This window comes from Budorcas taxicolor, chromosome 1, assembly GCF_023091745.1.
Source record: "Budorcas taxicolor isolate Tak-1 chromosome 1, Takin1.1, whole genome shotgun sequence".
NCBI lineage: Eukaryota > Metazoa > Chordata > Mammalia > Artiodactyla > Bovidae > Budorcas > Budorcas taxicolor.
This window is the reverse complement of record NC_068910.1, coordinates 59,076,668-59,102,019: the sequence shown is the minus strand read 5'-3', so window position 1 is coordinate 59,102,019 and position 25,352 is coordinate 59,076,668. Positions and strand designations below refer to the sequence as shown.

Below are 25,352 nucleotides of genomic sequence, written 5' to 3'. Positions count from 1 at the left end.
TCACCCAATCCTTGGGCATCTTTCCAGTAGAGGTTTCAGTCCAGAACTTGACCTTCACTGGGAAAACCAGGTCCATTTAAAGTGCAATACTTTCATCTTTTGGTTGGATAATTCTTGGTCCTCCATGGATAGGAGTGATACCTAGAACATTCAGAAGTAGAAAGATTTTCTCTACAATCTCAAATATTTTAGTTCACACATTCAATTTCAAAAGCAGTAGCTCAGGTATACAAGTAAATAAATGAATAAAATGGTGATTCTAAGCATAAAGTGGGGAGATTTTTAGAAACCTGCCTTTTGCTTAAGTTCAGTGCTGACATTGTCTTTCTCAAATTATAAGCTTAATAGTAACTGATAACTCTATAGTGGAAAAATTAAAGCCTATCCAAAGTAGCTTGTACATTTAATGCCTATTTTAAAGCAAAGAAAGTTGAATCAATAATTTCCTTTTACCGCAACACATATTTCATCGTTAAAAAATAAAATATTAATGTGTGCTGGGCTGTGTTGGGCTCAGTCACTCAGTCATGTCCAAACATTTGTAACCCCATGGACTGCAGCCTGCCAGGCCCTGAATGATATGCTCATTCTCTATTCACCCACAAAACTGAACAGTTTTACCCTCATAACAACAGTGATATAATTGAGGCAAGCTAGGTGGTATCATTCTGGTGAGAAAGCTAAATATTAATGTGTATAGAATATATTTTTGTGCAATATATTATGCAAAGATGGGCACAATAAAGGACAGAAATGGTATGGATCTAACAGATGCAGAAGATATTAAGAAGAGTTGACAAGAATACATGGAAGACCTATACCAAAAAAAGACCTTAATGACCCAGATAATCAAGATAGTGTGACCACTCACCTAGAGCCAGACAACCTGGAGTGTGAAGTCGAGTGGGCCTTAGGAAGCATTACTATGAACAAAGCTAGTGGAGGTGATGGAATTCCAACTGAGCTATTTCAAATTTTAAAATATGATATTGTGAAAGTACTGCATTCAATATGCCAGGAAATTTGGAAAACTCAGCAGTGGTCACAGTACTGGAAAAGGTCAGCTTTCATTCCAATCCTAAAGAAGGGTAATGCCAAAGAATGTTCAAACTACCATACAATTGTTCTCATTTCACAATCTGGCAAGGTAGTGCTCAAAATCTTTCAAGCTAGGCTTCAACAGTACATGAAACCAACAATTTCCAGATGTTCAAGCTGGGTTTAGAGAAGGCAGAAAAACCAGAGATCAAATTGCCAACATCTGTTGGGTCATAGAAAAAGGAAGAGAATTCTAGAAAAACATCTACTTCTGCTTCATTGACTATGCTAAAGTCTATTACTGTGTGGATCACATCAAACTGTGGAAAATTCTTAAAAGAGATGGGAATACCAGACCACTTTACTTGCCCCCTGAGAAACCTGTATGCAGGTCAAGAAGCAACAATTAGAACCAGATGTGGAACAACAGACTGGTTCAAAATTGGGAAAGGAATATATTAAGGCTGTATATTGTCACCGTGGTTATTTAACTTATATGCAGAGTACATGATGCAAAATGCTGGGCTGGATGAATCAGAAGCTGGAATCAAGATTGCTGAGAGGAATATCAATAACTTAAGATATGAAGATAACATGACCCCAGAGGCAGAAAAGGAAGAACTTGAGAGATGGGGAAAAATAGAAACAGTGACAGACTTTATTTTCTTGGACTCCAAAATCGCTGTGGACAGAGGGTATAGTCATGAAATTGAAAGATACTTGCTAAGAAGAAAAGCTATGACAAACCTAGACAATGTATTCAAAAGCAGAGACATCATTTTACTGACAAAGGTCTTTATAGTCAAAGCTATTATTTTTCCAGTAGTCATGTATGGATTAGATCATAAAGAAGGCCAAGTGCCAAAGAACTTATGCTTTCAAACTGTGGTACTGGAGAAGACTCTTGAGAACACCTTGGACAGGAAGGAGATCAAGCCAGTCAGTCCTAAAGGAAACCAACCCTGAATTGGAAGGACAGCTGCTGAAGCTGAAGCTCCAATACTTTGGCCACCTGATGCAAAGAGCCAACTCATTGGAAAAGACTCTGATACTGGGAAATATTGAAGGCAAGATGAGAAAGGGACAACAGCAGATGAGATGGTTGGATGGCACCGCCAATTCAATGGACGTGAGTTTGAGCAAACTCCAGGAGATGGTGATGGACAGGGAAGCCCGGCGTGCTGCAGTCCATGAGGTCACAAAGCTTTGGGCACAACTGAGCGATTGAACAACAGAAATATATTTAATCATACAACCCTGCAAATGACCACAATCAGAGCCCTCCTAGGGCTTTCCTGGGTCTCCCTGGTGGCTCAAATGATAAAGAATCTGCCTGCAGTGCAGGAGACCGAGGTTCAATCCCTGGGTGGGAAGATGCCCTGGAGAAGGGAATGGCTACCCACTCCAGTATTCTTGCCTGGAGAATTCCATGGACACAGGAGACTGGTGGGCTACAGTCCACGGGGTTGCAATGAGTTGGATATGACTGAACGACCAACACTTTTCACTTTCACTTTTCAAAGCTGGCCCAGGTTGTTTTGACCTTGTTTTATTTTCATTGCACTCTCAACTCAGTCCTACTTCCCCTCCCCAAATCCCTCATTTGTGTTAGGGCTCCCTGTGGCTGTTTCTATTACCTCTTTCTTTAACTAATGCAGCATGCCATGCCTGAGATATTCTTCCTACCCCCTGCCCAAGAAGCCTCACCATTATTTAAACACTTCTATGTATCTTCCCCAAAGAGAGCTAGTAGCTAGACAATGGCCTTCTGAGACTTTCAGTCCGAGAATGGCATCTTTCTATTTCTAACTAAACATGGACCCTGTAATCTAAGCAGATACGTGCCACATCTTGGCTTAGTGCTTTAATTGCTGTCTTGATGCTTTGTAGACATGTGTATAGGTTTGACTGACAGTCTTAAGTTGTAAACTTGAATAATACAGGACTTATGTATGTAATTCTCTCTGCATGGCGATTAATCAAGATCACTTAATAATATTTTGCAATGGTGACCATGATGAAGATTAAGCTGATGATAACAATAGCAGACCTGAGTAGACACTGGTGGAGTAGTTAAAACAATGTTTCATTTTTCAAACCGCATTCTAAGGAAGGCTATCTTAACTTGTGTTCCAGGTAAAATTTGAAGAATCCTTAGGGTAAACAAGATAAACAGACTTCTTTCCTATAGCATATCTCAAAGTCTTCAATATAGTCATGTGTGTCAACATTCTCCCAAAATAGAAAAATGTACATTCAGGATTTCCCAAATATATTTGGTCATGAAACTTTATTTCTCAGGGAATATCTATTGTCATCTTTGATAATACTGCATGTTTACAAAACCTATTTGGGAAAGCAGACTCTACTGATTCTAAGTATTGATTCTAATTACCTCTACATGTTCTGTGATATTTAGCACCCACTACCCTTCGATAGTTGATAAAGAATCCAAGACCCCAGTTCAATTCCTGGGTCGGGAAGATCCGCTAGAGAAGGGATAGGCTACCCACTCCAGTATTCTTGGGCTTCCCTTGTGGCTCAGCTAGTAAAGAATCTGCCTGCAATGTGGGGAACCTGGGTTGGATCCCTGGGTTGGGAAGATCCCCTGGAGAAGGGAAAGGCTACCCACTCCAGTATTCTGGCCTGGAGAATTCCACAGACTGTATAGTTCATGGGGTTGCAAACAGTCATCCATGACTGAGCTACTTTCACTCTCACCCTTTGCTATGGAAAAATCATGACTGCCACAGATAATTTGATTCATATTTTGAATTATGAGCATTTTCAGTTTATGAAGTGTTAGGTCTTTTCCATGTGGAGCCTGACTTATTTCTTGGAAATTAATTGGGAATATCAGTAAACAAGTAATGGCGCTAAGCACAACTCAGGGTTATTTTTACTAGTAAAGCATGAAAACTCTTTCCCCCAATTATATATTCTATCACTGCTATTAGAAACTGAAAAGGGAGTATCATGATTATACAGATTTCTGAGTGGATGATTCATTTTAATTTGGAGCATTTTAAGAAAATTTGATGTCATTTCCATCATATATTGCTTTAACTTGATCGTTTAAGTATCTTTGTATTCTAGTCACAATTCCAAAAATAGCCATAAATAACTTTTCACCTTTGTTATCAGGTATCTTAATATCTGGACTTCCCTGGTAGCTCACCCGGTAAAGAATCTGCCTGCAATGCAGAAGACCCCAGTTTGATTCCTGGGTCAGGAAGATCCCCTGGAGAAGGGATACGATACCCACTCCCGTATTCTTGGGCTTCCCTAGTGGCTCAGATGGTAAAGAATTCACCTGCAATGTGGGAGACCTGGGCGCAGTCCCTGGGTTGGGAAGATCCCCTGGAAGAGGGAGTTGAAATTCATGCCACTATTCCTGCCTGGAGAGTCCTCATGGACAGAGAAGCCTGGTGGGCTACAGTCCACGGGGTCTCAAAGAGTCGGAGACAAGTGACTACATACAGCACAGCATCTTATTATCTACTTACCATAAGAAGAAAATCTACAATTTCTTGTAGTACAGGAATATGTCTTTAGAAGTAGAAGTAATGGTGATTTTTTAAAAAATCATTTGTTTATTTATTGGCTGTGCTGGTCTTCGTTGCTATACAGACTTTCTCTAGTTGCAGCGAGTGGGGGCTACTCTCTAGTTGTGGTGTGCCGTATTCTCATTGCGGTCGCTTCTCTGGTTCCAGAGCACAGGCTCCAGGGCACGTGGGCTTCAGTAGCTGTGGCAGGCAGGCTTAGTTGCCCTGTGGCATGGGGAGTCTTCCCAAACCAGGGATTGAACCTGGGTTCCCTGCATAGGTAGGCAGATTCTCAACCGCTGGATCACCAGGAAAGTCCCAATGTTTGATTTTTTAAAAAACTTAATAATAGCAGAATTGAAAAGGATAAAAATAAATTTTAAAATAAGACTGAAATTATTCTACAAAAAGAAAAGAGCTCTTGTAAGACCTTTCCTAAGTTCCTGACACACCCGGTTTTTCATTATAATTAGTTAACTTCCTGAAAAATTTGAAGTATTCATTGCCCATGATCCTGAGTCTTTGAGAAAATGCAGATTTAAAAAGTGATTAGTATAACTTTTGCCCCATTACAAGCCAAGGGTACTTGAAATAATAAGCTGCCAAGCGTAAAGAATGGAGACATTTGTATTATCCAGGGAAGGCTGGGTGTACTCAGATCAAGAGGAAAGAAAGACAATTCAAAATCTCTCCAGAGATGGGAGGAGGTGAGTGATTATGGATATGGTGATTTCTATCAACAACATACCTTTGGTAAATAAGAATAACTCATCATTTATCTGCAGTTACAAATCATCACAGAACTAAACATACAAAGATAGTATTTTGGAAACATGTTATCAAGCCAAAACAGCAAGCAGGTGAATAATTTTATGTGTGATTCATAGAGCAATTCACTGAAACAGGGAAGGAAAAAAGGTTGGAGACTAAACTAACCTCAGAAATGAATCTAATTTCCATATAATGATCTTGATAGGTTGTTCTTGAGACCTCTTTCTCTTTGCATGGCTAACAGTTATCTTTGGGGAAGATTTCTAGAATAATTTAAATAGTGGTCACCAGATAGCTTCATTAGCTAGACAGGAAGGCAGTTCATCCAGGTAGAAAGGGCTAGTTAGGAAAAATAAACTCCATAGAACCATGCCTCCTAAAGCAGTTTTGGTCATATAGGACATGTAAGTGGTTACTCGTGGTCCAATGTGGTGATTCTGTTATGAGTGGCCAGCTCATTTACAGCAGACAAAATCAATGTCCATACCCCCACATTCAAAGTACTTCAGTGCACCCGTGGCGGATTCATGTTGATGTATGGCAAAACCAATATAATATTGTAAAGTAATTAGCCTCCAATTAAAATAAATAAATTAATTTTTTTAAAGTACTTCAAACATGCCAACCTGGTGCCCAATTCCCAACACCTGAATTTCTTTTCCTGAGGATTTCTCTGACCTCTAGAATCTGCTGTGTCCACCTTTACAGAAGGTGGGGGGAAAGTACTCAAAAAATGACTAACAGAAATTAGAGATAAATGCACGGGGATGATCCAGAGAGATGATATGGGGTGGGAGGTGGGAGGGGGGTTCAGGATTGGGAACTCATGTACACCTGTGGCTGATTCATGTCAATGTATGGCAAAACCAATATAGTATTGTAAAGCAAAATAAAGTAAAAATAAAAATTAAAAAAAAAATGCCAGCCCAGGTTCCTCAGTCTACAAGTGGGAGAACTGAAGCACATGTTCTCCACTGGCTCTCAGACTTCCACAGTGTGATTGAGCTCCATGTACCACAATGGTAACTTGCTTGAAAATGAAGGCTTTATTGAATTATTTCTTCAATCCCCTAGCAGAGTTTCTTGGGATTGCCTCTCAAATAAACTAATTGTACACAAATCTTTTTGCCCCAAACTGTGCCCAACAGTACAATTGCAGAAATCCAGAGTTGAATGAAATTGATAGAGTATATTTTTAGAGCACCAATGATGATTATTTTAGAAGATAACACACAGCCCCAGTAAATTCAAGTTTCTTATTTAGGGTAAGCAAAAGGGAACACATAACAACAAATCCTTCTCCCACAAACATATCTTAAATTCACCAGAAGTGATCCTTTGTTTAGGTGGATTTTCCTCCTTGCATTCTATACAAATAATGGGTAGGTTTTAGCTATGGAAATTTGAGTTTACAGTTCTTCCAATATGGGACAAATTTTTAATTTTTTTTAAATGTAGAAATACTTTTCCATTTCATTATGTTCATTTTTTTATGGGAGTAAATTACTACTAAGCTATCACTCTTTTCCAACTAAGAATACAGCAGCTGCACCCATACAAAAGATGGGGAACATACATTCTACCCATGGTTGTATCATTCGGAGCCAAGCTATTTTACAAAAAACCAATACAATACCGTACAGTAATTAACCTCCAATTAAAATAAATAAATTTATATTTTTAAGTGTTTAAAATAAAAGGTGGGAGGGACCTCTGGAATCAAGGATAGAGAAATTAAATCCAATGTTCTATATTGAACTTTCACATTTCTAGATCTCACCTATTAGAAGTAAAATTGTAATAGCCACTTTCCTCTAGGACTTCTTCAATCACAGTCTAAAGTTGAAAAAAAAAGTCAGGTTAATATTGAATTAAAAACAAGAAAGTAAAACATTCAGAGGCAGTGCAAAAACCTCACCTGCATCTGTTCATATGTTATCCCCTCCTCCAAATCAAAGCTAGAGGGTAGACCTGGAAACAGATAAATTACAAAAAGTCTGACATTTGGTTCATGTTTTCTTCAGTTGTACTGACAATTAGAACTCATGTACAATGAAAACAGGTCAGTTTCTTAGTGATGAAAATGAGTACTTACAAACACATTCCAAATTATCTTGGCTTTTAGAGTGGTGATCGCAATATAATACACAAGATTTACAGGAATTGCTCATGGTGTAAATTGGCCAATTAAGTTAGGGGTGTGTGTGTTAAGGATAGGTGAAGCATAAATTCCTGATTCTAAGCATAAATTTCCTGATAAGTCAAAAAAAGAATTTAAGAAACTCTCCCCCAATCCATCAACAAAAAGAGTAGATATGTTCTAGAAAGAGAGTAAATTCTCAGAGGAAGGCAGAAATAGCCAGTGGACTATATCAAAGATCTGACCATTTCCTATGGTTGCCAGGAGGAAAATACATTTGAAATTGGAGGACAGTAATTCTTTTGAGGTTTGTCATGAGTATGACACACTAGCACGTTGACCTACCCGGACACCACCCAAAGTAACGTTGACAAGTTTCCACTCCAGTCAATCCACACTTACTCATGTGGAGGCCTGGGAGTTCCCCTGCCACTTAGGAAAGAGAAAAGTGATTGAAGATTAAGAGGATTCATGATGATATGAGTCCTAGCAGCTTGCTTTGCAAGTCCAGCTTAAAGGCATTGCCCAAAGTGCCCTTTGGTTCTGCTCTCTTTGCTTTTGCCCCTTCTGCCATGACAAGGGACTCAGTTGGTCTGCTCTGGGGTGAGGTGTCCAGCTTCTGGAAGAGCCTGTCAACTCCCTCTCAGGCCACTGAGAGATTTTCAGCAGAGCTCCTCACTCAGCAGGTCTGCTGTGGTAAGAAGTCTGGCCTGTGACTGACCAACCTGCCCTGGAGGATGCTTGTAAAAGTAGGTGACTTCACTTAGTATGATCACCATGTTGCTGTAAATGGCAATATTTTATTCCTCTTTATAAGTAATATTCCATTGTATGTATGTATGTATGTATATGTGTGTGTGTATATATATATATGTATATATATATGTATATATATATATATATACCATATCATACTAAATAAAGTAAGTCAGAAACACAAATTTTATATATCACTTATATGGGGAATCTAAAAAGTAATACAAATAACTTATTTACAAAATAGAAACAGACTCATAGACATAGAAAACAAGCCTCTGGTTACCAAAGGGGAAAGAAAGGGGGATATATTAGGGATATGGGATTAATAGATACATAGTGACCCAGTGTTAGTCACTAGTCATGCCTGACTCTGCGACCCATGAACTGCAGTCCACCAGCCGCCTCTGTCCATGGCATTTTCCAGGCAAGGATACTGGAGTGGTTTGCCATTTCCCTCTCCAGGGGATCTTCCCGACCCAGGGATAAAACCCGGGTCTCCTGCACTGCAGGCAGATTCTTAACCAGCTGAGCTACCAGGGAAGCTCCCATGCATGCTACTATATAAAAAATGAATAATAATAATTTACTGTATAGCACTGGGATATTCAGCATCTTGTAACTTTTAATGGAAAAGGAGAATCTGAAAAAAGAATATACATATATATATACTTCATGGGAAATAGATGGGGAAACAGTGGAAACAGTGTCAGACTTTATTTTTTGGGGCTCCAAAATCACTGCAGATGGTGACTGCAGCCATGAAATTAAAAGATGCTTACTCCTTGGAAGAAAAGTTATGACCAACCTAGATAGCATATTCAAAAGCAGAGACATAACTTTGCCAACTAAGGTCCGTCTAGTCAAGGCTATGGTTTTTCCAGTGGTCATGTATGGATGTGAGAGTTGGACTGTGAAGAAGGCTGAGCGCCGAAGAATTGATGCCTCTGAACTGTGGTTTTGGAGAAGACTCTTGAGAGTCCCTTGGACTGCAAGGAGATCCAACCAGTCCATTCTGAAGGAGATCAACCCTGGGATTTATTTGGAAGGAAGATGCTAAAGCTGAAACTCCAGTACTTTGGTCACCTCATGCGAAGAGTTGACTCATTGGAAAAGACTCTGATGCTGGGAGGGATTGGGGGCAGGAGGAGAAGGGGACGGCAGAGGATGAGATGGCTGGATGGCATCACTGACTCAATGGATGTGAGTCTGAGTGAACTCCGAGAGTTGGTGATGGACAGGGAGGCCTGGCGTGCTGCGATTCATGGGGTCTCAAAGAGTTGGACACAACTGAGCAACTGAACTGAACTGAACTGATATATATATATCTGAACCACTTTGCTGTATGCCTGAAAATAATGCAATATTAAAATTAACGATTAAAAATAAGTAAAAGCAAATGACTTTAGATAAACAGTTTATTTTAAATGAAATTCTACCAACCCAGGTTAGCTTTATCCCAGGAGTCCAAGACTTAGGGAAAGTTTGATAATTAATACATGACATGATTTGCCTAAATTAGGCAATAACAAAAGCACAGCAGACTTGAAGATTCTTTTTGGCTGAGGAGATGGAAAGTTTTCATTTAACCATATAAGCTTCACATCTCTCTGCCCTACTGAGAGATATAACTGTAGTTTACAGGGATTCAAAAATTACTTAGGAATTCTGTAACCTCAGAGTAGCTTGAAGATCTCTTCTGGGGGTCAAATATCACAAGAAGGTCCTTATGCTGAGTCCCTACATACTGGCTAAGCATAATTTTATATAGTTACACTGATCCTTGCTATAATCCTAAAATGTAGGTACCATTTTTATTCCTACTTTATAGGCAAAAAACCTGGGATTCAATGAGGTCAAATAATTTTCTCAATATCAGTTACTAAGTGGTTTAGCTGAGATTTGAATGTAGGCATCCAGGTTTACACAATATGTGCTTTTAATCCTTATGTTATATTGCCTCCCTATATGAAGTTTTTACACACACACACACAAAAAAATCAAATACATATGATTTGGATTCTTCAGGTGAGTTTCAAATTTTCCATTTTATTCAAATTCTGCATATCTGCTTTTTATGTCCATGGATGTTTTGGGCATTTGATTTCCCATCATCAGATACGAAGAAATAAAAAGAAATTCAATTTACCCACACAGATTCTGTTTGCTTATGGTATTAATAACCGATTGAGGAAGATGTCACAAGTGGGTAAATTAACTCTGAGGGAATTTCTAGATTCCTACTGTACGTCCCTTCCAACTATCACTACAGATAATCAAAATAAGCTCTCTTTTCATTTTAAGTTGAAGATAACCTTTTAAGGTTAGCTGTTGATCCAAATAACCTATTTCTTCCTGAAAACCAGATTTCCTGTGTCGAAGATTGTTACCTGTTGGGTCATTTGAGGACAAGCTGTTTCCACCCAATGAATGATGCAATAAGTGGTAATCTGCTGTGAAAAAGTTGGGTTCAATTGGTTCTGGAGATCCTTGAGATAACTGGAACAGAAAAAGCAAAATTACCTGTTATTTCACATTCAGAGTCACATGACATGAAACCTCTGTGTGTGTCTCTGCTCAGAAAAGTTAGTGCTCTTCAGTTGTCAATCCCTGTCTACAGATCAAGACCCAGCTTCTTCCTTTCAAAAGAACTTATAAATTAGGGGCAGGCAAATTACAGTGAAAGCAAGCAGACAATTCCTGGTCACATGAAAAAAAATGCTCTATAGCTTTATGAGAACAAAATAAAAATATAGAAAAACAATGGTATGGGCCTGGGATATCAGAATGTTATTTTTATCAGGCATAGGAGGAAAAAGCTACAATCATATGACAAATTATTTTTAGCTCAAATCATCCCTTTTCATGTATATGCTTTGAACAATGCCTTCGTGTTTGATCAAAACAAACATGTTTCTTAACACATTTTCCTAAATTACCATTAATATTCATCTCCAAACATTAATTCTCAATACTGTAAAGGGAAGAGTAGTTCACTAAATGTCAGAACTTACTGTTCCAATTATTTAATACCATTTTGTAAAGCTGAACTTTTTAAATGGAACTTTCAAAATCATTTCACGTTTAATTCCAACCAGCACTTGAGCTGGCCAACTTTTTGTGCCTATGTAAAACAATATATTTTCAACATGTTGATTCATATGAATAAACCAGAAACAAAAGGCATAATTTAGACTATGCAATAGTATTTACCTTGTATTCACAAACTCTCTTCATGAATTAAAATATATCACTGTTCAATCACTTGAGAAAATCTTTTGGCAGTTCACAAATAGGTTCACTCTTGAGCCAACAATCCCAGTCTTGGCTATACCCACACGAGAGAAATGAGTACTTCTGTTCACCAAAAGACATGTACAAGAATGTACATAGCATATTTATTCATAATAATAAAAAACTGAAAAAACCTCAATGTCCATGGACAGAGGACAGATAAATATGTTGTGCTGTGCTTATCCAATGGAATTTTGCCAAACATGAAAAAGAACATGCTATGAATATGCACAGCAAGATGGATAAGTGTTAAGAAAAGAAGCCAGACACAAAAGTATATACAGTGTACATCTTCACTTACACATATTTTCACAGCCAAAACATCTAACCAGTGGTGACAGAGATCAGGACAATAAGTACCTGTAGCAGGTGGTAGGGTTTGACTGGAAAGGTGTGCAGGAGCCTTCTTCTCGACTGGAAATGTGCTATGTATTAATGCAGTTGGTTGTCACATGGGTGAGTGTATATGTGTAAGTTCATGGAGCTGTATATGTACTTCAGTGCATACATTTTGCATTTTATTGTGGTGGTGGTGCTGTCGTTCAGTCGTTGAGTCATGTCTGACTCTTTGTGACTCCATGGACTTGAGCAAGCCAGGCTCCTCTGTCCTCCACTATTTCTGAGTTTGCTCAGATTCATGTCCATTTAGCCAATGATGTTATATTACCATCTCACCCTCTGCCAAACCCTTCTCCTTTTGTCTTCAATGTTTCCCAGCATCAGGGTCTTTTCAAGTGAGTTGGCTCTTTGCATCAGGTGACCAAAGTATTGGAGCTTCAGCTTCAGCAACAGCCCTTCCAATGCATATTCAAGATTGGATTTCCTTTAGGATTGACTGGTTTGATCTCCCTGCAGTCCAAGAGACTCTCAAGAGTCCTTGGCATTTTATATCTTAATATAAACATTTTGTATTAACAACTGATAATTATTCCATTAATGTGCACTGGATATTTATAAATACAAATCATTTTGAGTTTTCCAGATTCTATATTGCCAATAAATGCTACATTTTAGAAAAACATGTGAATCATCCTTTTTCAGTCTTGGAAATTTTATTTTTCCTACTTTAGTGACAACTGATAAAATTAATAACCTATCTGTTATAACTCTGTAATGTAGGAGGATTTGATGCTTACTCAATAAATGTCTCATCAGTGCTGTTAGGAGGCAATGCAGATAGTCTTAAGCATTCTGTAATTCTTTTATTCAAGCTAGTAGATTACGTCAACTGAACTTCTTAATATGCCTTGTAATGCTGAAAATGATTTCCTGGTATTACCTTCCAAGTGACTTCAGATGGGATTGTTTTTCATATGGCTGAGCATAGAAGTAATTTGGCTACCTGAAATTTTCAACCCAAATATTTCTTAGAAAGCTTATTTACAGTCTACTTAATTATTAAGTAAATCCTAAAGATTTCACAGGAGGAAGATGCTTAAAGCTGCACAGTAGCATATGTGAATTGTGGCCTGTAGGGGTTGAGAGAGTCATTTTAAGATGACCGGACATGTCTTATCATTGATTTAAACCTTGAAGAAAGCATTTCAGGTTTCCAGTGTCTGTGTCACACTGTCTCCTTCAGCCTAAGAACTGTGAATTCTCAAAAGGATGGGCCCATGGAAGAAGCCAAGGACTAAAATTCCTTAGGCTTGTGCTTGAGCCCCAGATACATTTATTTTTATTCTAGAAACTTTCCAGAACTTCTTGCAGTTTAGTATTTTGATGTATAATATTTCAGCAAATCTTTTTTGCCCCTTACTATGTTGTGATGTGAGAAGGTTTTGCAAATCAGAAATGTAAACCTTTCAATTCACATACAACGATGATCTGCCCAGCTTGTTAACACCATGCAAGGAAACATAGAGGACACAGAATTCATCTGGTCCTCAGGAGAATTGCAAGTGAACTGGGAAAATAGGACAATGTATGTAAAACAACAGGGCAATGAATTAAATAATGAAGTATGAAATGGGGTGGTGAGACCTAAGTTTACACAAACAAAGATGCCTTGCGAAGACCAATGTGGTTTTCAGAAGCTCTGGAGAAGAAACACTAAAGCTGAACCACAAAGGCTGGATTTTGGTTGGATGCAAGGAAGCCAAGTGATCATTCCAGATGAGAGGAATTTGATGGCAAAGGCTGGGCATATTAATGGCAAGTGATAAAGGGCTATGACATTAGTCCATGTTATGGAAGCACTGCGGATTTAGGATAAACAGAGGAAAATGAGTGCTATTCATTAATTCAGGGAGTATTCTTTATTTTTTTTTTTTCATTTTTAAAATAAAAAAAAATGTTTGCTGTGGGTTTGTCATATATAGCTTTTATTATGGTGAGGTATGTTCCTTCTATTCCTGCTTTCTGGAGGGTTTTTACCATAAGTGGATGTTGAATTTTGTCAAAGACTTTCTCTGCATCTATTGAGATAATCATATGGCTTTTATTTTTCCATTTGTTAATGTAGTGTATTACATTGATTGATTTGCAGATATTGAAGAATCCTTGCATACCTGGGATAAAGCCCACTTGGTCACGATGTATGATCTTTTTAATGTATTGTTGGATTCTGAGTGCTAGAAATTTGTTAAGGATTTTTGCATCTATGTTCATCAGTGATATTGGCCTGTAGTTTTCCTTTTTGTGGCATCTTTGTCAGGTTTTGGTATTAGGGTGATGGTGGCCTCATAGAATAAGTTTGGAAGATTACCTTCCTCTGCAATTTTCTGGAAGAATTTGAGTAGCATAGGTGTTAGCTCTTCTCTAAATTTTTGGTAGAATTCAGCTGTGAAGTCGTCTGGACCTGGGCTTTTGTTTGCTGGAATATTTCTGATTACTGTTTCAATTTTTGTGTTTGTGATGGGTCTGTTAAGATTTTCTATTTCTTCCTGGTTCAGTTTTGGGAAGTTGTACTATTCTAAGAATTTGTCCATTTCTTCTAAATTGTCCATTTTATTGGCATATAATTGCTGATAGTAGTCTCTTATGATCCTTTGTATTTCTGTGTTGTCTGTTGTGATCTCTCCACTTTCATTTCTAATTTTATTGATTTGATTTTTCTCCCATTGTTTCTTGATGAGTCTGGCTAATGGTTTGTCAATTTTACTTATGCTTTCAAAGAACCAGCTTTCGGCTTTGTTGATTTTTGCTATGGTCTCTTTTGTTTCTTTTGCATTTATTTCTGCCTAATTTTTAAGATTTCTTTCCTTCTACTAACCCTGGGGTTCTTCATTTCTTCCTTTTCTAGTTGCTTTAGGTGTAGAGTTAGGTTATTTATTTGACTTTTTTCTTGTTTCTTGAGGTGTGCCTGTATTGCTATGAACATTTCCCTTAGCACTGCTTTTACAGTGTCCCACAGGTTTGGGGTTGTTGTGTTTTCATTTTAATTCATTTCTATGCAAATTTTTATTTCTTTTTTGATTTCTTCTGTGATTTGTTGGTTATTCAGCAGCGTGTTGTTCAGCCTCCATATGTTGGCATTTTTAATAGTTTTTCTCCTGTAACTGAGATCCAATCTTACTGCATTGTGTTCAGAAAAGATGCTTGGAATGATTTCAATGTTTTTGAGTTTACCAAGGCTAGATTTATGGCCCAGGATGTGATCTATCCTGGAGAAGGTTCCGTGTGCACTTGAGAAAAAGGTGAAATTCACCCCATTGTTTTGGGGTGAAATGTCCTATAGATACCAATTAGGTCTAACTGGTCTATTGTATCTTTTAAAGTTTGTGTTTCCTTGTTAATTTTCTGTTTAGTTGATCTATCCATAGGTGTGAGTAGGGTATAAAAGTCTCCCACTATTATTCTGTTATTGTTAATTTCCCCTTTCATACTTGCTAGCATTTGTCTTACATATTGTGGTACTCTTATGTTGCATGCATATATATTTATAATTATTATATATTTTTCTTGAATTGATCCTTTGATCATTATGTAGTTTCCTTCTTTGTCTCTTTTCACAGCCTTTGTTTGAAAGTCTATTTTTTCGGATATGAGTAGTGCTACTCCTGCTTTCTTTTGGTCTCTCTTTGTATGGAATATCGTTTTCCAGCCCTTCACTTTCGGTCTGTATGTGTCCCTTATTTCAAGGTGGGTATCTTGTAGACAACATATATAGGGGTCTTGTTTTTGTATCCATTCAGACAAACCTAGATAGCATATTGAAAAGCAGAGACATTACTTTGCCAACAAAGGTCCGTCTAGTCAAGGCTACGGTTTTTCCAGTGGTCATGTATGGATGCGAGACTTGGACTGTGAAGAAAGCTGAGCACTGAAGAATTGATGCTTTTGAACTGCGGTGTTGGAGAAGACTATTGAGAGTCCCTTGGACTGCAAGGAGATCCCTTGGGCTGCAACCAGTCCATTCTGGAGGAGATCAGCCCTGGGATTTCTTTGGAAGGAATGATGCTAAAGCTGAAACTCCAGTACTTTGGCCACCTCATGCAAAGAGTTGACTCATTGGAAAAGACTCTGATGCTGGGAGGGATTGGGGCAGGAGGAGAAGGGGATGACAGAGGATGAGATGGCTGGATGGCATCACTGCCTCAACGAATGTGAGTCTGAGTGAACTCTGGGAGTTGGTATTGGACAGGGAGGCCTGCCGTGCTGTGACTCATGGGGTCGCAAAAAGTCAGACACGACTGAGTGACTGAACTGAACCGAACTGAGCCAGACTTTGACTTTTGGTTGGGGCATTCAACCCATTTATGTTTAAGGTAATTATTGATAAGTATGATCCCATTGCCATTTACTTTATTGTTTTGGGTTCGAGTTTATACACTCTTTTTGTGTTTCCAGTCTATAGTATATCCTTTAGCATTTGTTGGAGAGCTGGTCTGGTGGTGCTGAATTCTCTCAGCTATGGCTTGTCTGTAAAGCTTTTGATTTCTCCTTCATATTTGAATGAGATCCTTGCTGTGTACAGTAATCTTGGCTGTAGGTTATTTTCTTTCATCACTTTAAGTATGTCCTGCCATTACCTCCTGGCCTGAAGAGTTTCTCTTGAAAGATCAGCTGTTATCCTTATGGGAATCCCCTTGTGTGTTATTTGTTGTTTTTCCCTTGCTGCTTTTAATATTTGTTCTTTGTGTTTGATCTTTGTTAATTTGATTTAATGTGTCTTGGTGTTTCGCCTTGGGTTTACCCTGTTTGGGACTCTCTGGGTTTCTTGAACTTGGGTGATTATTTCCTTCCCCATTCTAGGGAAGTTTCCAACTATTATCTCCTCAAGTATTTTCTCATAGTCTTTCTGTCTTCTTCTTCTCAGATTCCTATGATTCGAATGTTGGGGCGTTTGACATTGTCCCAGAGGTCTCTGAGACTGTCCTCATTTCTTTTAATTCATTTTTCTTTTTTCCTCTCTGTTTCACTTATTTCTACCATTCTATCTTCCACCTCACTTATCCTATCTTCTGCCTCCATTATTCTAAGGTTGGTTTCCTCCAGAGTGTTTTTTGATCTCGTTTATTGCATTATTCATTATATATTGACTCTTTTTTATTTCTTCTAGGTCCTTGTTAAACCTTTCTTGCATCTTCTCAATCTTTGTCTCCAGGCTATTTATCTGTTATTCCATTTTGTTTTCAAGATTTTGGATAATTTTCACTATCATTATTTGGAATTCTTATCAGGTAGACTCCCTATCACTTCCTCTTTTGTTTGGTTTGGAGAACATTTATCCTGTTCCTTTACCTGCTGGGTATTTTTCTGCCTCTTCATCTCATTTGTATTGCTGTATTTGGGGTGGCCTTTCCACATTCTGGGAGTTTCTGGAGTTCTCTTTATTGTGGAGTTTCCTTGCTGTCCTCAATTGTGAAAAATTGAAAGCATTTCCCCTAAAGTCAGGAAAAGACAAGGATGACCACTCTCATCACTACTATTCTATATAGTTTTGGAAGTTTTGGCCACAATAATCAGAGCAGAAAAAGAAATAAAAGGAACCCAAATTGGAAAAGAAGAAGTAAAACTCTCACCATTTGCAGATGACATGGTTCTCTACATAGAAGACTCTAAAGATCCTTCCAGAAAATTACTAGAGCTAACAAATGAATATAGTAAAGTTGCAGGATATAAAATAAACACACAGAAATACTTGCATTCCTATACACGAATAATGAGAAAATAGAAAGAGAAATTAAGGAAAACATCCCATTCATCACCACGAGGAAAAGATTCAAATACTAAAAAATCATTCAGTTCAATTCAGTTCGGTCGCTCAGTCGTGTCTGTCTCATTGCAAAACCATGAATCACAGCACGCCAGGCCTCCCTGTCCATCACCAACTCCTGCAGTTCACTCAGACTCAAGTCCATCGAGGCAGTGAAGCCATCCAGCCATCTCATCCTCTGTTGTCCCCTTCTCCTCCTGCCCCCAATCCCTCCCAGCATCAGAGTCTTTTCCAATGAGTCAACTCTTTGCATGAGGTGGCCAAAGTACTGGAGTTTCAGCTTTAGCATCATTCCTTCCAAAGAAATCCCAAGGCTGATCTCCTTCAGAATGGACTGGTTGGATCTCCTTGCAGTCCAAGGGACTCTCAAGAGTCTTCTCCAACACCACAGCTCAAAAGCGTCAATTCTTCAGTGCTCAGACTTCTTCACAGTCCAACTCTCACATCCATACATAACCACTGGGAAAACCATAGCCTTAACTAGACGGTCCTTTGTTGGCAAAGTAATATCTCTGCTTTCCAATATACTATCTAGGTTCGTTACAACTTTCCTTCCAAGGAGTAAGTGTCTTTTAATTTCATGGTGGCAGTCACCATCTGCAGTGATTTTGGAGCCCAAAAAAATAAGTCTGTCACTGTTTCCACTGTTTCCCCATCTATTTCCCATGAAGTGATGGGACCGGATGCCATGATCTTCATTTTCTGAATGTTGAGCTTTAAGCCAACTTTTTCACTCTCCTCTTTCACTTTCATCAAGAGGCTTTTTAGTTCCTCTTCACTTTCTGCCATAAGGGTGGTGTCATCTGCATGTCTGAGGTTATTGATATTTCTTCCAGCAATCTTTATTCTAGCTTGTGCTTCCTCCAGTCCAGCATTTCTCATGATGTACCCTTCATAGAAGTTAAGTAAGCAGGGTTTGGAACCAGGCTGTTGTTCCATGTCCAGTTCTAACTGTTGCTTCCTGACCTGCATATAGGTTTCTCAAAAGGCAGGTCAGGTAGTCTGGTATTTCCATCTCTTTCAGAATTTTCCACAGTTTACTGTGATCCACACAGTCAAAGGTTTTGGCATAGCCAATAAAGGAGAAATAGATGTTTGTCTGTAACTCTCTTGCTTTTTCTATGAACCAGCAGATGTTGGCAGTTTGATCTCTTGTTCCTCTGCCTTTTCTAAAACCAGCTTGAACATCAGGGAGTTCACGGTTCACATATTGCTGAAGTCTGGCTTGGAGAATTTTGAGCATTATTTTACTAGTGTGTGAGATGAGTGCAATTGTGTGGTAGTTTGAGCATTCTTTTGCACTGCCTTTCTTTGGGATTGGAATGAAAACTGACTTTTCCAGTCCTGTGGCCACTGCTGAGTTTTCCAAATTTACTGGTATATTGAGTGCAGCACTTTCACAGCATCATCTTTTAGGATTTGAAATAGCTCTGGAATTCTATCACCTCCACTAGCTTTGTTCATAGTGAGGCTTTCTAAGGCCCACTGGACTTCACATTCCAGGATGTCTGGCTCTAGGTGAGTGATCACACCATCGTTATTATCTGGGTCATGAAGATCTTTTTTGTACAGTTCTTCTGTGTATTCTTGCCACCTCTTCTTAATATCTTCTGCTTCTGTTAAGTCCATACCCTTTCTGTCCTTTATCGAGCCTATCTTTGCATGAAGTGTTCCCTTGGTAGCTCTAATTTCCTTGAAGAGATCTCTAGTCTTTCCCATTGTGTTGTTTTCCTCTATTTCTTTGCATTGATCGCTGAAGAAGGCTTTCTTATCTCTTCTTGCTATTCTTTGGAACTTTGCATTCAGATGCTTATATCTTTCCTTTTCTCCTTTGCTTTTTACTTCTTTTCTTTTCACAGCTATTTGTAAGGCTTCCCCAGATAGCCATTTTGCTTTTTTGCATTTCTTTTTTCTTGGGAATGGTCTTGATCCCTTTCTCCTGTACAATGTCACAAACCTCATTCCATAGTTCATCAGGCACTCTATCAGATCTAGTCCCTTAAATCTATTTCTCACTTCCACTGTATAATCATAAGGGATTTGATTTAGGTCATACCTGAATGAACTAGTGGTTTTCCCTACTTTCTTCAATTTAAGCCTGAATTTGGCAATAAGGAGTTCATGATCTGAGCCACTGTCAGTCAGCTCCTGGTCTTGTTTTTGTTCACTGTATAGAGCTTCTCCATCTTTGGCTGCAAAGAATATAATCAATCTGATTTCGATGTTGACCACCTGGTGATATTCATGTGTAGAGTCTTCTCTTGTGTTGTTGGAAGAGGGTGTTTGCTATGACCAGTCTTTGCCCTGCTTCATTCCATATCCCAAGGCCAAATTTGCCTGTTACTCCAGGTGTTTCTTAACATCCTACTTTTGCATTCCAGTCCCCTATAATGAAAAGGACATCTTTTTTGGGTGTTAGTCCTAAAAGGTCTTGTAGTTCTTCATAGAACTGTTCAACTTCAGCTTCTTCAGCATTACTGACTGCGGCATAGATTTGGATTACTGTGATATTGAATGGTTTGCCTTGGAAACGAATAGAGATCATTCTGTCGTTTTTGAGATTGCATCCAAGTACTGCATGTCAGACTCTTTTGTTGACCATGATGGCTACTCCATTTCTTCTAAGGGATTCTTGCCCGCAGTAGTAGATATAATGGTCATCTGAGTTAAATTCACCCATTCCAGTCCATTTTAGTTCGCTGATTCCTAGAATGTCAACGTTCACTCTTGCCATCTCCTGTTTGACCACTTCCAATTTGCCTTGAGACATGGACCTGACATTCCAGGTTCCTATGCAATATTGCTCTTTACAGCATCGGACCTTGCTCCTATCACCAGTCACATCCACAACTCTCTGACATAAATCACAGCACAATCCTCTATGACCCACCTCCCAGAAGATTAGATATAAAAGCAAAAATAAACAAATGGGACCTAATTAAAATTAAAAGCTCCTGGACAATAAAGGAAACTATAAGCAAAGTGAAAAGACAGCCTTCAGAATGGGATAAAATAACAGCAAATGAAGCAACTGACAAAGAATTAGTCTCAAAAGTATGCAAGCAACTCCTGCAGCTCAATTCCAGAAAAATAAATGACCCAATCAAAAAATGGGTCAAAGACCTAAACAGACATTTCTCCAAAGAAGACATACAGATGGCCAACAAACACATGAAAAAATGCTCAACATCACTCATTATCAGAGAAATGCACAATAGGGAAAACCACAATAGGGAACCATTTCATGCCAGTCAGAATGGCTGCAATCCAAATGTCTACAAGCAATAAATGCTGGAGAGGGTGTGGAGAAAGGGGAACTCTCTTATTACACTGTTGGTGGGAATGCAAACTAGTATAGCCACTATGGAGAACACTGTGGAGATTTCTTAAAAAACTGGAAATAGAACTGCCTTATGACCCAGCAATCCTACTGCTGGACATTCACACTCAGGAAATCAGAATTGAAAGAGACACGTGTACCCCAATGTTCATCGCAGCACTGTTTATAATAGCCAGGAAATGGAAACAACCTAGATGTCCATCAGCGGATGAATGGATAAGAAAGCTGTGGTACATATACACAATGGAGCAATACTCTGCCATTAAAAAGAATACATTTGAATCAGTTCTAATGAGGTGGATGAAACTGGAGCCTTTTATACAGAGTGAAGTAAGCCAGAAAGAAAAACACCAATACAGTATATTAATGCATATATACGGAATTTAGAAAGATGGTAATGATAACCCTGTATGTGAGACAGCAAAAGAGACACAGATGTATAGAACAGACTTTTGGACTCTGTGAGAGAGGGAGAGGGTGGGGTGATTTGGGAGAATGGCTTTGAAACATGTATATTATCATATGTGAAATGAATCACTAGTCCAGGTTCGATGCATGATACAGGATGCTCCGGCTGGTGCACTGGATGACCCAGAGGGATGGTATAGGGAGGGAGGTGGGGGGTGGGGAGGGTTTCAGAATTGGGAACACGTGTGCACCCATGGCAGATTCAAGTTGATGTATGACAAAACCAATACAATATTGTAAAGTAATTAGCCTCCAATTAAAATAAATTAATTTATAATAAAAAGAATTAGATGTCACATGCAAAACAATAAATAAATAAAAATAAATAAATTTTTTAAAAAAACAACTTTTTTTGTCTGTGCAGCACAGCATGCAAAATTTTAGTTTCCCAACCAGGAATGAAGCCCATGCCTCTTTCATTGAAAGCACTGAGCCTTAACCACTGGACAGCCAGGGAAGTCCTTAGGGAGTAATGGTTTTTTAAATCAACTATTATGTGCCACACACAGATCCAAACCTCGAAAACAAACAATATTGCCTAAATATTGTATTCTTGGAGCTTACTGACTCATTAGGGAGAATTATGACTATGAAATATATATTTACAAATGTGTATTTGTAAAACTGCAAATGTGCATTGAAGGTCAGGCCTCTGGTTCTAAGAGGTAACAGATTTAATTTAGGGAAGGCTTACCTGAAAAAATGGCACTTGTGCTGAGAGCTGAAATAAAGAGTAGGAGTGAATCAAAGATGGAGTAGGAAGAACATTACAGGCAGAAGAAAGAGTGTGTACAGACTTGGGAAGAAGCAGCATGGTAGCTTGGCACTGTGGCCAGTGTACAGACATCAAAGGACAAGAGTGGTGTGAGATGAGGGTGGAGGGAGAGGCAAGGCTTGGACCAGACATGACTATGAACACCATTCGTAAGGATTTTGGCATTTTATACTTAAAGCCCCTTGGACAATTTCTGGTCAGATTTCTATTTTGAAAAGATCACCCTGGATGCAATATATATAATAGGTTGAGTAGAGCTGGTAACTCAGGGTGAACATAGGCAGGTCAGGGGGAGGCTCCTGCAAACAATGGAGTCCTGGGTTGGACCCAGAGTTAGACAGTGAAGCAGGAAACTGGAAACAGGTGTTTAGAAACATTGGCAAGTCTGACAAAATGGACTGGAGAACAAGTTGATCAGCAAGGAAGTGTGACTCTAGTGCAAGAGATATAAAGCTTGGATAAAGTGGAAACCAAGAGGAGGAGGAAGACCAAACATTCCTACTTAATCACAACACCACCACCACCTGTGGCCACTGGTTCAGTACTTACTACATTCTAGACATAGTCAATATTCTATCTGGTTCCTACAACTACCCTGTAACTTATGCATTATCCTCATTTCACAGATGAGGAATTTGAGAAGTAATTTGCTCAAAAAGCATAGGTAATAACTGGCAGAACCAGGGCTAGAACCCAGGTGGTATCACCAAAGGCCAAGCAAAACCACCTACACTATGAAGATTCCCCAGGAGTTAATGACTTAGGAAACGCAAGAGATAAGGTGGAACAGTTGAGAGTGACCCAAGGTTTAGAGATGGAGCAGACGGAAAACAGATGCTTCCAGTAATATTTGATGTGGACAAAAGAAAGAAGAAGATGGTGAGATCAATTCTGGACACACCAAATGGCAAAGTGAATGCTCACCCAGTAGGTAGAAATATGGGTGATACAACAAAACCTTCAAACTAATGGCCTCTTGGGCTGGCTGAGGCTGCGAAGTGGCTCAGACCAGCACTGGGTGGGGGAGCCTCTCTAAACTTATGAACATTTAGCTGACAGGTGTATCTCCCAGCTTTGGTATGCTTCTATTTGGAAGAATGCATGAGAAACCTCCTTCTGAACTGACAAAATTGGATGTCCATCTGACATCCAATCAAGGTCAGAACAGGAAGTGGATCTCATTTCCTCCTACAAATACATCAAAAATATATCTACGTGTGGCAGAACAGGAAGTGGATTTCATTTCCTCCTACAAATACATCAAAAATACATCTACGTGTGGCACAACTCTCAAAAAATACCTATTGAACATTGACAGAAGGTCTCAGAGAGCCAAAATTGTAAGAAAGATCACCACATGACCAACTAAGATGAATGAAAATAATTAAGGAAGTGGCACAAGATCTGCACATCTGGGACAGAACTGTGAAAGAGGAAAGGTTCCCTCACCCTGGAAAACCCCTTTACCAGTAGGTAAAGGTTCCCTCACCAGGCGAAACCCCTTTACCTGGTGCCTGACTTCAATAGATTAGTATCTATGGATCTGCACTGGTGGCTTTGTGAATTCAGTGTCTGAGAGACGGGCTAAATGTCTGCATTCCCACAGTTGAGGTGGGGATGAGGGCAGTGCCAAAAATATTGTTCTTTATGAGCCCACACAACAGGTGACAGTTGACACCACCAACCATACACCTGGATAGACAGCTCCTGCTGAAGAATACTCAGTAATTCCTCTCCAAGTATCAGGGCTCCAATCTCATCTACCTCATACTGCAGCTCAGATACAAATCTGGGGCTTTTGCTCCAAAAACTAAGGGGTAGACCTGTCCCTGACAGAGCAGTGACAATGAGAGAGCAAAGAAGAGGCCCTGCTTAATATCCAGTGCAGGCTATAGTCATCGCAACGCCAGTCTCACTGCCTACCAAAAGGGTAATGGCCAGCACATACTGAGGAAAGAGGTGGCAGGCACCCATACTAAAGACAGCCTTTGCACCAAAAATATTAAACCCATGCAGACTACACAGGAACTCTCCCACATAAAAATAGCCCTCTAAGAACACCTCTAAGACACCGTTTCTCATAAACTCATAGAGTCAGAGGAATACAAGTTACTGAAGAAGCATAGGAACCACTCCCAAGTAAATGACCAAGAGAATTCACCTGGAAGAACAAACAATGAAACAGACCTCTTCATTCTAATAGACTGAGTTCAAAAAGGAGGTAATAAAAATACTGAAGGTATGAATAAAACCTATCAGTAGAAATGCAGGTTACTATAAAAAGAAACTATAAACTATGAACAGAAACCAAGAAAAGATAGGGAATAGTTTGCTGAGAAAGCTGAACTAAAGGTAATAAATGGAAAATTGAATAATACAGAACAAGTATGTGATCTGGAAGATAAAATAATGGAAATCACCCAATCAGAATATCAGAAAGAAAGATGAAAAAAATGAAAGCAACATACAAGACCTTTGGAGTAATATAAAGTGTGCCAATCTGTGCATAATAGGTATTTCAGAACAAGAAAGAAAAACAGGGAGAGAAAATATATTTGAAGGATTATGCCTGAAAACTTACCAACCTAAAGAAGGAATCAGATATCTAGGTACAGGAAGCATAGAGAGTCCCAGACAGGTGAACCCAAACAGATCTATAATTAAAATAGCAAAAGTTAAGGAGAGGATTTTAAAGGCACCAAGACAAAAACAGAGTTAACTACAAGTAAACCCCCATAAGACTCTCAGCTGATTTCTCCATGGAGATGTTAACAGGCTAGGAGTAGCAAGATATATTCAAAGTCCTGAAAGGGAAAAATCTGCAACCTAGCATATTCTACCTAGCAAGATTATAATTTAGAATAGACGTAGGGATAAAGAATTTCTCAGACAAGAAAAAGCTAAAAGAATACAGCAATACTAAACTTATTCTAAAAGAAATTTTTAAAAGTCAAAAGAAGCAATAATCTATAGGAAATAGAAAAATCACAATCAGACATTTAAATAAGTCAGTATACAGACTTTAAAAAATAGAAAATAATTTGTGAAAGTGATAATATCTACAA

At 38.8% G+C, this 25,352-nt stretch overlaps 1 protein-coding gene across 1 annotated transcript in view; it reads right to left on the bottom strand.

Annotated features, from left to right (window-relative positions):
• Positions 1 to 92: 92 nt before the first annotated feature.
• NEK10 (NIMA related kinase 10) overlaps positions 93 to 25,352 on the bottom strand; it is a 252,379-nt gene continuing 227,119 nt past the window's right edge. The window contains exons 33-36 of the mRNA XM_052640083.1: positions 10,641 to 10,749; positions 7,273 to 7,325; positions 7,135 to 7,190; positions 93 to 141 (exon numbers count right to left, since the gene is read on the bottom strand). Coding sequence (XP_052496043.1) covers positions 93 to 141; positions 7,135 to 7,190; positions 7,273 to 7,325; positions 10,641 to 10,749 — 267 coding nt within the window. The remainder of the gene's footprint in view (positions 142 to 7,134; positions 7,191 to 7,272; positions 7,326 to 10,640; positions 10,750 to 25,352) is intronic.